Source organism: Candoia aspera, chromosome 9 (assembly GCF_035149785.1).
Source record: "Candoia aspera isolate rCanAsp1 chromosome 9, rCanAsp1.hap2, whole genome shotgun sequence".
Lineage (NCBI taxonomy): Eukaryota > Metazoa > Chordata > Lepidosauria > Squamata > Boidae > Candoia > Candoia aspera.
Genome location: NC_086161.1, coordinates 17862072 through 17878258, shown reverse-complemented (window position 1 = coordinate 17878258; position 16187 = coordinate 17862072). Strand labels below are relative to the sequence as shown.

Genomic DNA, 16187 nt, shown 5'->3' with positions numbered 1-16187 from the left:
GGGGATACATTTGAACAAGCTTGTACAATGTGAACCTGTGTTCGTGTTTTATCAAATAGCGTAAAGCAAAAGAGGGTGCAAATACCGATGGAGATAGGAAGTTTCATAATGCTCCCCAAGGGTGTCCATGTTGCTAAGCTGTTACAAAAAGGATTTATTTTCACCAGAATCTACCATCATAGTCCAACCCTTCTAGTGCATTGGACTGCACCTCCAATGGCATTGGTGGGATTTGATGTGTTGATATGGGGGTGGTTTTTAGAAAGGCTGCTTTAGAAGAAAATAAGCACCCAAGTCCAGTGCTACATGTAATTACCACCCAATTTACTGCCCAATTTTAGATGGTTTCCCTCCGAATAACTTCCTCAACCTTTGAGATACTTTGGGTAGGGTCAGGGAATGCCTGAGCATTAACTAACAGTTCAATAATGCCAATAAATTAAATCCAGCTGGATTGTAATAAGATCCTTAGACTCAAAGGACATGAAAGAATCCAGAAGAGCACCTGTGAGTTTTTGACAAGTTTCTAGTTCTGTGTCACCAAGGACAAACCATAGCCTATCCCAGGAAATTATCTATCTGTCTGGAAATTCAATATGAGTCCAAATTCAGTTTAATAATGCATATTCCTATTCTAAACATAATGATATAAGAAGAATGGTGTGATTGTAATGGTATGTGGGAAAGACCTTGGGACCCTGGGCTGAGATGCTGCCTGGGGAACTGTCAGATAAGAGAGGGCATAGCCCTCAGCTGGACAGTGGGTGGGGCAAGAGGCTCTGAAGGGACCCTCCCTAGTTTCTCAGGCTGTAAAGGAGATGGGGGAGATTTGTACTTTCAGACTTGCAAGATTCTGTTAATGTAGCTTTACAATAAAGTAGAATTTGCTTATCTGGTCATGTTTCCTGTCTGGTCTACCTGGTAAGGCTGACATCAATCTTGCATTTTTGGTATAAGGCTTCCTTGTTCTGGGTCTGTCATGATGAGAAACTTAAGAATGGTTGGTAAGCATAATTAAACACACAAGGGTAGCATTAAGACAGCAGTGGTACTTCTTTTAGTGACTTTAGAATGGTAGAAGGAGCCACAAGGCAACACGTAGATCAAAATGCAAAAGCTGAGGGCTGCAGAACAAAATTAGAAAACTTAAAAGAGCCCCTTACAGAGTCATCTGTAAATCACCTGTCTCCCATAGTACCTGTCCAGCCAATTCAATCTGGCAGGATTGGCATACTCCAGGTTCCTTCTATTAATCAATGCCTTCTATTGGGACCCTGGAAGGACGCCTTCTGTGTAGGTGCACCTGCCCTCTGGAATGAGGTTCCCTCCCTGAGTTCCAAAGATCTTGTACTCTACTGGTGTTTCAAAGGGTCTTGAAGACCTGGCTGTCCACCCAGCCCTTTGACAAGGGTGTCTGATGCCACTTCAGACTGTTGTTTTCCTTGTTGTTGTTCCCAACCGGTTTTGTTCTCCTTGCCATCTTTACTCCTTATTTTTGTCTCTTATTGTTTTTCTCATCTTTAAGGTTTTATACCATTTGTAAACCACCCAGAATTGCCCAGACAGCATATAAAAGTAACATGAGTCCTCGACTTACAATCATTCATTTAATAAATGTTCAGAATTACAACAGTGCTGAAAAAAGTGACTTGTGACTGGTCCTTAACAAACAGATGGAAAAACAGATGCCATGGCCATTTTTCCATTCTCCACTCCATTTTGATTTATTTACAGGTAGTCCTTGACTTCTAACCACAATTGGGACTGGAAATTCCATTGCTAAGCAATGAGGTCTTTGAGTTGTGCCCAATTTTACGACCTTTTTTGCCATGGTTGTTAAACAAATCTCATGTTGTTAAGTGAATCCAGTTTCCCCTATTGACTTTGCTTGTCGGAAGGTTGCAAATGGTGATCCCATGATCCTGTGAGCCCGGGATGCTGCAACTGTTGTAAATACATACTGATTGCCAAGCACCTGAATTTTGATCACATGACTACAGGGACACTGACCAGTTACATATTTCACTTCTTCTTTCTGAATCAAGCAATTTTGAAGGTATATGTGAAACCCATGACACCAACACAATTCCACAGCACTTCAGGAGAAGAGTTGATATTCATGTCCATCAACCACTTATTCTGCACATGTAAATAAGACTGAAGAAGTAAAATGTTGGCACATGAGGCTGCAAATGAGGGGAGAAAATTTTAAGGGCCTGACATATGTAAAACCTGAGCATTGGGGAGAGCAGTGGATGATTTAAAGGCCAGCCTTGTTTTTCCATGGTTAATGCAAGGATGCCATCTAGATATATTGGACTTCAACTCCCATCAGCCCCAGTCAGCATAGACAAAGATGAAACCTTCTGGGAACTCTAGATCAGTAGCATTTGGAAGGACAGAAACCTTCGTCTTTGTTTCCTGCCTCCCTGAACCCCTTTCCAAGCCAGTATTATTCCAGGATCCTGGATCATTTTGTATTCGAGTGGATTAGAAATACGGGTAATCCTCTCTTAAAAACTATTTGTTTAGTGATTGTCTGGAGTTATGACGGCACTGAAAAAACTGACGTGCAACCATTCCTCGCACTTACAACTATCGCAGCATGATCACAATTCAGATGCTTGGCAACCAGCTCACATTTATGATGGTTGCAACATCCTGAAGTCACGTGATCACCATTTCCGACCTTCCCAGCCAGCTTTCGATAAGCAAACTCAATCGGGAACCATGTGATTCGCTTAATGATCCTGTGGTTTACTTAACAACCACGTGATTTGCTTAATGACTGCCACAAAAATGGTCATAAAATTGGGTCTAGATTTGCTTAACTGCATCACTTAGCAACCTAAATTCCAGTCCCGATTCAGTTCAGTTCACACTTTATTACAGTCATAGACCAATACATGTAAAATCTAATGTGTGATCTATTTTAACTATTTAAGTGTGTAAAATTTTAAGAACATATTAGATATAAAATATAAAACATGAAAATTACATAGTGACTATGTTATATATATAGATAAGATTATAAAAAAAAATTACAAAGGTATACAAGACTTTAAAGGGACGCGGCGCTGCGGGTTAAACCGCTGAGCTGCTGAGCTTGCCGATCGGAAGGTCGGTGGTTCGAATCCGCGTGACGGGGTGAGCTTCCGTGGCTAGTCCCAGCTCCTGCCAACCTAGCAGTTCGAAAACATGCAAATGCGAGTCAATTAATAGGCACCGCTTCAGCAGGCAGGTAATGGCATTCTGTTTAGTCATGCCGGCCACATGACCACGGAAGTGTCTTTGGACAAACGCCGGCTCTTCGGCTTTGAAACGGAGATGAGCACCGCCCCCTAGAGTCGGACACGACTGGACTTAATGTCAAGGGAAACCTTCACCTTTACCTTATACAAGACTTTACAACATTAGATTTTACATATAGAGTTAGACAGATGATCAGTGTATTTTACCTGAATTTAATATGTATCTTTTATTGTACGTTTTTAATACTTTAAGCGTGACTATGTTTATCTTATGGAATAATACCATTGTATTGGTCTACGACTGTAATAAAGCATGAACTGAACTGAACAGTCCCAGTTGTGGTCATTAAGTAAGGACTACCTGCACTGTCAAACGAATTAATAAAAAATAAATATCCACCCATTTATCCATTTATTTTTCTGTATTTTGCAGTACTATAATAAACCTTTGAGACACTCTCTTCAGAGCTCCTCTAGGCACTGGTTCTGGCACAACCTTTTTTCACTCTAAATGTGTTGGACACAATGACACACACACACACACACACACACACACACTTGCATGATTCAATCAGTAAGCTGACCTGTTTTCCAGAGGCTCTGGCAGTACGTAGTCTTACTAACTGCATTAAGAGCTTCCATTTGGGAGCATATGTGATCTTTAGCCACTTCCTTCAGTCCTATCTAGCACCGCATGAACCCTTGGACCAGAATGCTGGGAAGAGCTTCTTTACATCACTGGCCTTTTTCTCATTGGCCAGGGAGGCAAAGTAGGCGTGGCTTGGTGCTGGGGTCAGACTGAACTGTCCAGGCTGAACATGAAATTCTATAATGAAAAGAGGCTTGCTTCATCAGTCATTCTGTACCAGCAACATTTTCTTGGGAGGCTGGACTGGCTAAGGTTTGGAATCTTCCCCACAACTGACCATATTTCAGCATTAGTGTAGCACAGCTGACCAGAGAAACATGTGAGGTCCTTTAAGATTCAAACAAACCCTTTCCTGATTGGTCCTCAGTAGTTTGCACAACATACTGATCTCACCCATGAACTACATAAACGTATTGTGTGAACTCAGCAAATGTATATCACCTGAATATATTTCAAGCTAAGTTAACTTCACAGGGATGCGGTGGCGCTGCGGGTTAAACCGCTGCGCTGCTGAGCTTGCCGATCGGAAGGTCGGCGGTTCGAATCCGTGTGACGGGGTGAGCTCCCGTTGCTAGTCCCAGCTCCTGCTCACCTAGCAGTTCGAAAACATGCAAATGTGAGTAGATCAATAGGTACCGCTTCGGCGGGAAGGTAACGGTGTTCCGTGTCGTCATGCCGGCCACATGACCACGGACGGGTCTATGGACAACACTGGCTCTAACGGCTTAGAAACGGAGATGAGCACCGCCCCCTAGAGTCAGACACGACTGGACTTTACGTCAAGGGAAACCTTTACCTTTACTAACTTCACAATTAGAGGCCATTCTCAGTTTTGCTTACTGAAGATGCTCAAGACTGTATCAGGGAAATATTATAGTTTTGTTTTAGTATTTATATCTTGTCTTTTCAGCTTAGGTTGGTAAACAAGGTCTCTCCCCTTAATCTATTATCCTAATAATCCTCTTGAGATAGGTTGGATGAAAGATCTTGGCCTAAATATTTCCCACAAGCTTGGTGGACAAATAGAAACTGGGGTTTCCCTGTTCCTAGTCCATCCCTTATGAAAAGCCATCAATGGAACAATGTGGCCCTCATCACTAGCTTATTTCCAGGTAAACACTGATATGGAATATGTTATAAATATTTCAGGTGTCCCTTCTGAAATTAGTCAAGAAATACATAAGACTTAAAACAGAAAGTTGTATATGCAGCTCTGTAACTTTATTGACCAGCTTGATTGCACAGATTTCATTGTTTTCATCATTCATGGTTTCCAGAACAATTCTAAGCTGAGAAATATTTTTCCCCACCCCACCAATAATTTCCATACTTCTTTATTTTTCCCTCAGACATTACGGTTTGAAATCAGCCAAATTGCACATTGATCTGGGACTCATAAGAATATACCATGCATGGTTTGGCGGTAGCCAGCCTGACACTCTGCAAGCATTCGGGTTACTTTGCATCAAAAAAGAAAACAAAACAAGGATGGATAAATAAATTATTTAAACACAAGAACATATTTGGATTTTAAATACATGGTGTAGCAATTCTAGCTCACTTAAACTATCTGGGAAACCAGCCCACAGGTAGATTCAGATCAGTCCTTCTTCTTCTGCTTTGGAGCTTCTTCTCCCCTAGATTTTTCTTGTTCATCTTCCTCTTCCTTTTTCTCTCCCTCATCTGCTTCCTCAGCCTCTTCTTCTTCTCCTTCTCCTTCCTCTCCTTCATCCTCTTCACCCTCTTCAGTTTCTTCCTTAGCCCCTAAATAAAAAGAGAGGCAGAACAAAGTTTTGAATATAAGATTACAGCATATAGTGTGGTTGCCATAATAGAATGACTGGAGAAAGACCAGGAATAAACTGTTCAAAACCAAGAGGTACAGTATGTAATATAATACCTTTAAAAAAGGCTTATGAATCTCTTAAAAATCAACATGCTTGGGCCAATTTTGATCATAAACTAATTTAAAACTGGATTGTAGTGCACATAATTATTTCTAGCTGCTAAACTGCACAGATTTAATGGAATAGAATTTGTCCCAGTAAGATCAGTAGGCTAGACACAACTTTAAGAAGCTTTGAACTCAAAGTTGGAAATGTTGACTATCATCACTTGATATTTATATTTTGAAAAGGCAAGGTATCAACAAATAAAGCTTCCTTGATCTACAATGGAATTCTTTAAAAAAATGATTAATTCAATGGTGCTTCCTTGGGCATGTTTCTGTCATTGATCAAAGCAATGGTAGCACCTAACACAAAAATAAATATTCTGCAAAGGGAAGAAAGAAAATAGAATATGCAAATCCCAGTGACATTCAGTGTTTATCTTGGCTTTAAAAAACTTTTATCCCTATGGCTTCAACAATTCATAGAAGTGTTATTTGCTCCTTTGAATAATTCTAGTCAAATGAGCAGAACTATATATTTGAATCACTAGCAATCTACACAATCACTTTTGACACACATTTTGAAGTGACAAATAAAATGTCCAATCAAAATACTAAATTTAAAACTTGCAATCATTCAGCATTATGTGGTGTTATCTTGTCTTTTGTTTTAATCATTACAGGAGAGATTTATCAAATCAGTATGCAAAAAGAATTAGATCATTGCCTTAAGAAATTTATTGTAGCATTCAGAAGTAGACTATAACCTTAAAGATGGGGCCAAACCTAGAATTCAAGCTTCATCCATCTCAAAGTTTGGGCAATGATTAGACCCTATTTTAGGTGTAGTTAGAGTAGACCTGCTGAAATAAATGAGTAAAGTTCACTAACACGATGTACCCTTGATTTCAAGTATTAACTTTAAGCTTGATGTGTGGATGCAACCCACTAAATCTCAGAAGTTGAATTTTTGCTGCCCAACAGTACCTTCTTCTTCCTTCTCTTCCTCTCCTCCTTCTTCTCCTTCTCCTTCTCCTTCTTCACCTTCACCCTCACCTTCTCCCTCACCTTCACCTTCTTCCTCTCCTTCTGAAGGGGGAGATTCTTTGGCCTCCTCCATTTTAGATGCTTCAATCGTCTCCTCAACATCTATCTGCTCTTCTTGCACATGGCTTGAATAATAGGCGGGGAAGGAACGTGCTGACATCAAGTATGAACTGCTCTGTAAACCACTATAAGCTGATCTTCCAAAGGTCCCAGCAGTCTGTGGATAGCCACTGCTGATGTTTCCCACACTTGTGAAACTAAGCCGAGTCTCTTCACCTTCCAGCAGTTTCCTAAAAGAGAAAATACATACTTCTTCACTGCCATAGTTATTTACCAATAAGTTAGAAGTATACCTTAATTTTTTCTTAAGATTCCAACTCAAAATATAGATTTTTCAGCACCAGTTTGTCTTTTATTCCTCTTTCCCAAAGTAATGGAAGAATCTGAGTCTGGGAATGAAATGGGACATTTACAAAACAGGGCAGTTTGACATTCTGTTGGTTAGGCAGCCCCTTCTCCAATAATGGGGGCAAGAAAGAAGATCAAAGGCATCAAGGAGGACCTGCCTTAACATACTTGCTGATAAAAGTGGGGCAAAAGTACCACGTATCTAGTTTCCAGGATTCAGTAACCTAACTCCTATTTCTTATAATAAACCTGACAATAAGGCCTCATGAGAATCTAGCTGGCCTTACAACCCACATTCAAGAGTCAGAAGGTCCAGCCATCCCACTATCAGTAACATAGAAAAATTGATACAGAACTTTAAACATCTATACAATCTGTAGGAAAAAGGAATCATTCACTAGGATAGGGCAAGAAATCACATTGTATTGTGATAAAGCTTCAGTTGGTTCAAAATGCAGCGGCCCGCACAGTTTTGCACAAGCCTAGACTTGTGCATGTGTCACCTCTTTTGCGGGAGCTGCATTGGTTGCGGATTTGCTTCTGGGTCCAAATCAAGAGGCTAGTTGTTACCTTTAAAGCCCTACAGGGCTTGGGGCCAGGTTATCTGCAGGACTGCCTTTCCCCAGTCACATCTACCCGGCCCACCAGAGCAAGGAGACAGGGCATGTTACAGGTCCCTTCAGTTAGGGACATCTAGTGGGACCAAGGAAAAGGGCCTTCTCCATGGTGGCTCCCTCCCTTTGGAACATCATTCCCCCAGATATAAGGTTGGCCCTCTCCTTGTTCCTTTTCCAGAAGGCCCTGAAGACATGGTTCTGTCAGTGGGCCTAGAGACCCCAGGCTGCTTCAGAGCCAATTAAGTGGCTGATACCAAGGTGCTTGCTGCCGCCGGGGGGTGTCTATTGTGTTTTTATTGTTTTTGATTCACTAAGCCACCCAGAGTCAGCATGTGTTTGTTGGGCAGCCTTATAAATCTGTTTAGTAAATAAATTAAATAACATTTATTTTGTTCACCGTACATGTATCTCAGTTTTCCTCTGGAGTATTCAAAGCCACGTAGCTACACATCAATAGATTTCTCCCATGTATATGTTTCAAAAAGCTAGATTTCTAAAATGCTCTGAGCAGGAGAAAGCATGCTCTAGCCAGAACCATCACTGAGTGGGAGATTTAAAAAAGAAATACTTAAAATGAGAAGAGAAAATCTTAGTAATGTTTCCCATTAATGACATAAAAAGGGCATTGCTGAGCTAGTTGCAAATTCTTTGGTTCTGCTGATTTGTGTTGTCAGAGTCAACAGGCACTGCCTCCTACTGCATTTGCAACATTCAGGAAACAACATGTCTGCACACAATTCTTTGGAATGCATGTCTCCTAGCACATAGTCATCTGCAATTGGGAACCTACACATTGGCATCCATAGGAAATGGTCAAAGGATGGCAAACAATGAAATATGCATCCCAATATAGCACTGCAAACTCAGCCCTGCATGTATTTGCATAAGATGTTGCAAAGCAAATACAAAAGGAAAGACTTTGCATTTTAAGATCACAATGCACACACTGTCATTTTGGCTCATAGTGTTTAGGGGCAGATGCCTTCAAATCTATGCATAGAAATTTGTTTGTACATGCAATCAGCCCCGTACACACAGAAGTGCTGGTTGTTGTATCTTCAAGGTTTAATACACATTCAGTTAGCCTGGGGATTGTTAGTCAAACAAGACAACTGTTGTGAATTTCTGTAATACTATAGTCTTACTTTTTCATTTTCACTGGAGAGAGCAAGAGACTATTTGCAATATATTTCTGTCATGCTATATGGCAGTTAATCTCTCAGCATTCATCTGATAGTGCAGAAGCAGAACCAAGGCAAGATGCTTCTCACATCTCCCCTGCCTACAGCCTGCTTGAAAGGGATTTGAGGCTCTTGGCAGAGAATTGAATTGATTGGATGCTTTTGAAACTGTACTAAGTTTTTTTTATATCTGGCTGAAGGCTGTAAATTCTTGAACTCTGTCCTAAATAGTACGACAGTGTATTGGACAAGCTTCAATGGGATTTCCATCATTTGCAATAGACAAATGTGCTGATATACAACTTGTCATCGCACTCCAGATGGAAGTTGATCCAACTTTTTATCTGAATGGGACTTATAAATTGTTTTCAAACTATTGGGGAATAAAGAGACTGGGAAATAAAACAAGTTACTGCAGCTAATACATTTGAAAATAGTAAAGACATTTTTCCCCAAAGTGGGCTTCTGCATATTTATAACCACAGATTGTTTCTTTGTTTAGAAATTACCTATATGCTGCAATTTCGATGTCCAGAGCCATTTTCACGTTTAGAAGATCCTGGTATTCCTTCAGATACCGAGCCATTTCACTTTTTGTGGTTCTCAGTTCATTTTCTAATTTATTAACTGTATCCTGTTGAAAATAAGGAATGGTTAAGTGTATAATCTCACTTAGATTTGCAAAGTTCAACTACCTTGACTGGCCAAGAAGTTTGATTCTGACTTGGTAGGGAACAGTATATTTCCCCTTCAATGGAGAGTTCTCCTGGAATATCCAAGCCTCACATCCCTATATTACAGATTTTGTTCAAAGACCACATGTACTTAAAACAAACAAAACACCTTTCACAGTGTTTAAACTCCCCAAGGCTCTGTTACTAGACCAAAATGTAGTTCACACAAAGCCATAGTTTTTGGTTAATTATACTTAGTAAAACCTGGTATATAATTCAGGTGGTATGTGAGCCAGGAAAACTGCAGTTTATTCACAAACAAAACATAAGCCCAAATTAAGCTATACTTAGAGCAATTTCCCCAAATTCAATGAGACAAGCTAATCTTCATTAATTTAAGCACCAATGAATGTAATGGATCTCTTTTAAACCAGAATTCAGTCTATGGTTTTCTCTACAAATCACATATAGTTTTAAAACACTATTTTCTTTAACAAGGCTGTTAAAAAGACCTATGTTTAAGAATAGGGCTAACCTTCAATCCAAGCTCATTTAAGATGACAGGCAGATTTAATCACAGACATGTCCATCAAATTAATTGGAACTTCTCACTCATATATGTATTTATAATACTGAAGGTTTATAATAAATTCATTTATAACCAGATCATCCTAAGGTAAGTTGTTTCTGCTTTTAATGACTGTATCCAGACAGTGCTCTTAACTAAATCAGATAGCAGCCTAGACAATACTCCAAGCTTGATTGATGTTCACTTTGGTTAGATATTTTGTAACTCAGCAAGTTGTACAAACTAGCCATTTAGTTAGTTAAAACAATATATTATATGACAAGTTAAGCATGTGTGAGTACAGCTAAGCATACTGCTTAGTCATGTTCTAATTTGAGCTGTTGGGTAAACTGATATTAATCAGAATTAATTGGAGTGATGTTTCATTTGAGGTAAGTTTTATAACTTTTGATCTATACACAGAAGATCAAAAGGCCAGAACTGACAATATTTTATATAGTTGCCATTCATATATAACCATTCCATAACATAGCTTTGTTCTGGTAGCTTCGGTGGTGATTTTTACATTCCTATAGTTTTGTGAAATTCCCTTTTAAAACCCTTCAATGCAACTTGTTACCCTCCCTTTATAACTGCAAAATTACAAAAAAAAATAGGAAGAAGAGATCAAGTCACTAGGACAAAAACAATTATATTGCTGCATGTTTGAAAGATAAAGTGTGGTGCAGTATTGAAGAGATGGAGAAAGGTTAGGTAGCCTATTCTAAAAATGAATTTTACCACATAACTTGGGATTCATATTTAACAATTACTTCTGGAGCATGCTTTAGTATTATTAGAAAGATCCAAATGTTTTGGGACCCTTCCAGTCCTAAGACTCCACAAAGATTACTTTGTTTAGTTAAGCTACTTATGACTCCTAAGAAGAAACTGGATTAAACCTACAAGTTTATCAACACATAAAATTTCCCTTTCCATTTAATAGGAAACAGCTATTGCATGCCTGGCTGTCATGGCTAATAACAAGTAGCCATCCATTTCAGCACCTTGAATGCTGGACAGCTCCCATGTTAATCTGGGCGTGGTAGAGGTGGGCAGACACTTCTAGAGGATGTTGGTGCATTGCACCACTGCCTGCCTGGAAGCTGCTGCAGTTGTTGTATGTTGCATTCAAAGGTCACAAAGCAGCTTATGCAGGATGTGACACAGCTATTGAAAACACCAAACAAGATGAGGCATTATGCATAATTTTAAAGCAACTAAATAGCTTTACTGCAATAAATTGAACTACATATATTCTCTGATTTTACTAACTCTCAGCTTGGAGTAACCTAGCAGGAAGTTTTCAAGGGATTTTAGGTATAGGGAATATTCCCACCTAATTGAAATGAGTCTGCCAACTCAGCACCATTTGCCTGCTAGAACAGATAAAAGACAAATATTTATCGTAAACCACCCAGAGTCCCTCTTTTGGGGGAGATGGGCGGTGGCTAAATTTGATTAATTAATAAATAAATATTATATTTAAAGTCTTGTATGCACTATGATGTGCTGGGTGTGGGGTTTGCAAGCTAATTGCCTATATGGCATGGTCCAATGCATACTTATAAAGTAAGCCCAACTTACTTCAGAAAGGCTTACTCCCAAGTAAATGTGCACTGGGTTGTGTTGATGCTTCAATGGGAACAGTACAACTGGCTAATAGTTCCTAGAACCATTGCTAGAGACTTGCCCTACTTGGACATTTTCTTGAGCAAACCGGTTTATTACTGAATATACAGTAAGGTGAATACCAAATGTATCTGCTTCTTGAGCTGCAGATTAGGGAGTTATTCTGAATTAGCTACCATTGATTTCTGGAGGATTTCTCTCTCTAGCATGTTTTAATATTAATAGACAAACTGCTGGTTCATAGGAAAGGAAAAGGGAAAAGTGGAGAATGTATGAGAATGGTAAAAAAAAAAAAGAAAAACTTTTTTTTCTGCCCAATAGATAACAGGGAGTCCAGCTATATTCCACCTCTACACTGAGCAATTTCTAAAAGGTAGTAGTAAAGCACAGAAATGGTTGGAAAATCCTCTCTCCAGAAACCAGTTAATGCTTCCGGACAAACAAGTGTTCAAAAGAGTATTGCCTAATGCTGAAACCTGAAAAGGTTCCAGGACTAAGCCACCGCAAATCTCCCCCTCCCCCGCAAGTTCAGGATTAGGCGTGGGCACTCCACCCAACTTCAACCACCCTGTGGTCCGTGATGCGTCTCCCTAACCCTGTAATAGAGCAAGCTTTCCTGGGAGAGGCTTAAGGAGGAAGACAGGCCGGCTTCCGTTTGGACAGCCCCTGAAGCCGCGGCTAAAAGTCACTCAGCGGCGATTCCATCTTTTTTCCCTTCTATAAGAAAAGAAAAAAGAACGGAAAGCTGCTATTGGAAAACGACCTTTCCTTACTCCCTGAAAAAATGCCTCAGTGCAACCAGGTGGCTGCAGAAGCGGAGCCACCTCGAGGGCACTCCGGATCAACGCAAGCCTCGCCCCCTCCCCAACTTTCTCGCTTACTGCAAGAGAAACAGAGAAGCGGAACGAAAGCTGCGCCTTTGGACGCGGTGGCGAAACGAAGCGCGGCAGTCAGTCGTGCTTTCTGCTGCAGGGGCCAAGGAAAGGAGGGCGCAGGGTCTCCCCAAACCTTGGGCGGAATTTGAGCGCAACGGGGGGGAGGTGAATGGGAAGCCCACCCTTTCCTTCGCGCCTCTTCCTCTGCAGGAACCCCCCCCCCCCGTCTCCCCTCCTTTCGGGGAGAAGTGACGCGGCTGCTCCCCGAAAGCACCGCCGCTCCGCCCCGGCTGTCCCCGGGAGAGAGCAGCCCGCCCCACCTGGAGGGCGGCGAGGTCGGCGTTCTGCTTCTCCTCCAGCTCCTGCAGCTGCTTCTCGAGGGCCTCGTTCATGCCGCGGGTGGCCTCGATCTCCAGCGTCTTGGCTTTGAGGAGGCGGCGGCTCTCGGACACCTCGTCCTTGGCGGCGCGGACGGCGTCCGTGTTCTTGGCGGCGCTCTCGGTGAGGACGGTGAAGCGGCTGCGGAACCACTCCTCGGCGTTCTGCATGTTGCGCGCCGCCAGCTTCTCGTACTGGGAGCGGATGTCGCGCAGAGCGGAGGAGAGGTCGGGCTTGGCCGAGACGTCCATCTCGACGGAGAGGTGGGCGTACTGGATCTGGGCCTGGAGCTCGGCCAGCTCCTCCTCGTGCACCTTCTTGAGGAAGGCCAGCTCGTCCAGCAGGCTGTCGATGCGCTTCTCCAGCTCTGCGCGCGCCAGCGCCGCGTCGTCGGCGGCTTTGCGCACCTCCAGCAGGCGGGCCTCGGCGTCCTCGCGGCCGAGCACCTCTTCCTCGTAGCGTGCCTGCAGCGCCCGCAGCGTCTCCTCCAGGCCCTCGCGCTCGCCCTGCAGCGCCTGCTTCTCGTGGGTGGCCTCCTCGGTGGCCAGGCGCAGCTCGCGGATCTCCTGCTCGTAGAGGGCGCGGAAGCGGGAGGGCTCGCTGTGCTTCTGCCGCAGAACCATCAGCTCGGCCTCCAGCACCTTGTTCTGCTGCTCCAGCTCGTGCACGCGCTCGATGAAGCAGGCGAAGCGGTCGTTGAGGTCCTGTAGCTGGGCTTTCTCCTGGCTGCGGATGGCCTTCAGGTCGTTGCTGATGGCCGCCACTTGCGTCAGGTCCAGGCTCTCCACCGAGGGCGGCAGCAGCAGCGAGGAGGACGACGACGTGTAGCTGCGCCGCACCGAGACCGAGGACACGGGCGCCGAGAGGCTCGAATAGGTCGAGCGGGCCACCCCATAGCCGCCGCCGCCGCCGCTCCGGACGCTGGACAGGTGCACTCGGGGCGCGCTCTCAACGAAGCGCCGCTTGTACGAGGGGAAGTACGTCTCGTAGCCGAAGGTACTCATGGCAGCGGCTCGGCTGGTCCCGATGGGTGGGGAAGGGGAGGAGGGGGGAAGCGAAGCTGCCGCCTGGCCGAGGGAGACCGCTCTGCGGCTGGTCGCCGGCGCCCGCTCCTATTTATACAGCCGGGAGCCTCTGACGCAGCGGAGACGGCCCCCAGCCCTCGGGCCGAGCGCGGAGAAGCCAGCGGCGCTAAGCAAGAGGGGAGGAGCCGCTGCCCTAGCAGGCCAAGCTGAATTCGCGACGGCCCTTCTCCTCTCCTCGCCCTCCCCACCGCTAGACAAGCAGCTCCACCCATTCCTCGATCAGGCACGCCTCTTCGGCAGCCTCGCCCTTCTTTAGATGCCCCGTAGCTGAAGGGTGCTCTTCCACTCAGCGCAGCCCGGCCGCCGCCCTCGGCAACCCTTACAGCCGAGCAGCTTCAGCCAGCTGTCCCTTCTTCCAGGGAGATTCCTTCCCCGCCAACCCTTTCTCCATCCCTCTTCCCTTCCGCCCCTCCCCCCGCAAGGGTTGGTATTGCTTCGCATCCTGGGGCCAGAGAGCATGCTCAGGCCCCCTTGAACTCCTTGGAGTCCCCCCAGGATTCCTTGCCCCAAAGATTGTTCTGTATTCATAGAGATCAAAAGGCTCCCCCTGAGCTTTCAGGAACCTCCCTCTAGTTCATGGCTGCTTCTGGATCCATGTTCAGAGATGGAGTCCATTCTTTGCCATCATCCCTTTATGATGTTACGTGGGTGGATGGCGTATTCAAAGCAGTACCAAGCACTGGTGATGGCAAATTCCATAATGTCCACTGGGGAAGGAACAGAGACTAAACAGTCTTTTCGTTAATGAAACCAGTGTGAGATACTGATTTGAATATTGGTTTGAGACTGGGAAGTGGAAAATTAAAGACATTTTCTGGTGGAGCTTAGCTCCTGATGACTGAGTTCTTGGCAGCTTTCTTGGCAGCATTAAGAAAGTGGCTTGCAATTGGCATCCGCGATTTTTTGACTTCTCATCCAGTATTAACCAGAAGTACCAACCCACCTTTCAGCATTGTTAAGTTAAAATAGAAGAAAATATCTGTAGCTCAGGGACGAATTGCGGAGACGTTTCATTACCCGTATACAGACGCAACCATAGTTTCAATGGGGAAACTGTGAGCATCCTAGACCAACCCAAATCCAAAAGCATTAGGGAATTCCCAGCAATCCTGGCATTCAGACAGATCAGGCCTCAGTAGACACATAGAGATAAACCACATTTACACACCATTCAAAAAGACAATTAAAAAGCTAAGAAGGCAACAAAAAGACCAGAACACATTCTCTCCAGCAGCCTACACCCAGATAAGCAGGGATTGTTGTTTTTTATTTGTTCAGTCACTTCCGACTCTTCATGACTTCATGGACCAGCCCACGCCAGAGCTTCCTGTCAGTCGTCAACACCTCCAGCTCCCCCAAGGTCGAGTCTGTCACCTCTAGAATGTCATCCATCCATCTTGTCCTTGGTCAGCCCCTCTTCCTTTTGCCTTCTACTCTCCCTAGCATCAGCATCTAACAAACAGGAAACAAAACCCTAATCAAGGAACTACCAAGGAGAAAACCACACCCCTGCCAACACTGGCAGGGCAAGCTACTGTATATAAACAGGGAGCAAACCCCACACTCACGTGCACTGATGATGTTACCTAGTCAGGTAATGGAATGTCTGCAAGGGAACAACCAAGCTCAGAGAGCACCAGGGACTCCACTGTTAAATTCAAATTGGAAGTGACTTTAACATAACCTAGAGGTCTCCCAACCAGCTCCAGTCCTGTTTATCTTTACAGCTTAGGGAATATTGCCACTTGTTGACATCTGCCAAGACAATTCAGTATTGGGATAGATATGTAAATAGACAGACAGTCTGATCTGTAACAAGGCTGCTTTCTCTGTTTTTGACCAAAGGGGAAAAGTGCAGCTCTTAAAGGCAGGAAGCCTGTGGAAGATGAAAAGACAAAGGAGAACAGCTTTGCAATGTGCTGGAGTCATCT

The 16187-nt window shown here is 43.7% G+C and overlaps 1 protein-coding gene across 2 annotated transcripts; it reads right to left on the bottom strand.

Annotated features, from left to right (window-relative positions):
• Window positions 1-5099: 5099 nt before the first annotated feature.
• On the bottom strand, window positions 5100-14282 carry NEFL (neurofilament light chain). 2 transcript variants are annotated; one of them, XM_063311155.1, is made up of 4 exons: window positions 13114-14282; window positions 9554-9678; window positions 6866-7128; window positions 5100-5607 (listed from the first exon to the last, which is right to left on the bottom strand). In XM_063311155.1, the coding sequence occupies exons 1-4, from the start codon at window positions 14173-14175 to the stop codon at window positions 5501-5503; spliced, it is 1557 nt and encodes a 518-aa protein (XP_063167225.1). In that variant the 5' UTR covers window positions 14176-14282; the 3' UTR covers window positions 5100-5500. The 2 variants fall into 2 exon arrangements, with proteins under 2 accessions (XP_063167225.1, XP_063167224.1); XM_063311154.1 differs by having other exon boundaries at window positions 5100-5664; window positions 6779-7128; window positions 13114-14281.
• Window positions 14283-16187: the final 1905 nt, after the last annotated feature.

Coding starts and splice junctions, on each gene's coding strand:
- NEFL (XM_063311154.1), bottom strand. CDS start 14,175: ATGAGTACCTTCGGCTACGAGACGTACTTCCCCTCGTACAAGCGGCGC. Junction 9,679..13,113: donor CCGACCTCGCCGCCCTCCAG/GTGGGGCGGGCT, acceptor TATTTTCAACAG/GATACAGTTAATAAATTAGA. Junction 5,665..6,778: donor GGAAGAGAAGGAAGAAGAAG/GTACTGTTGGGC, acceptor CTTTTTATTTAG/GGGCTAAGGAAGAAACTGAA.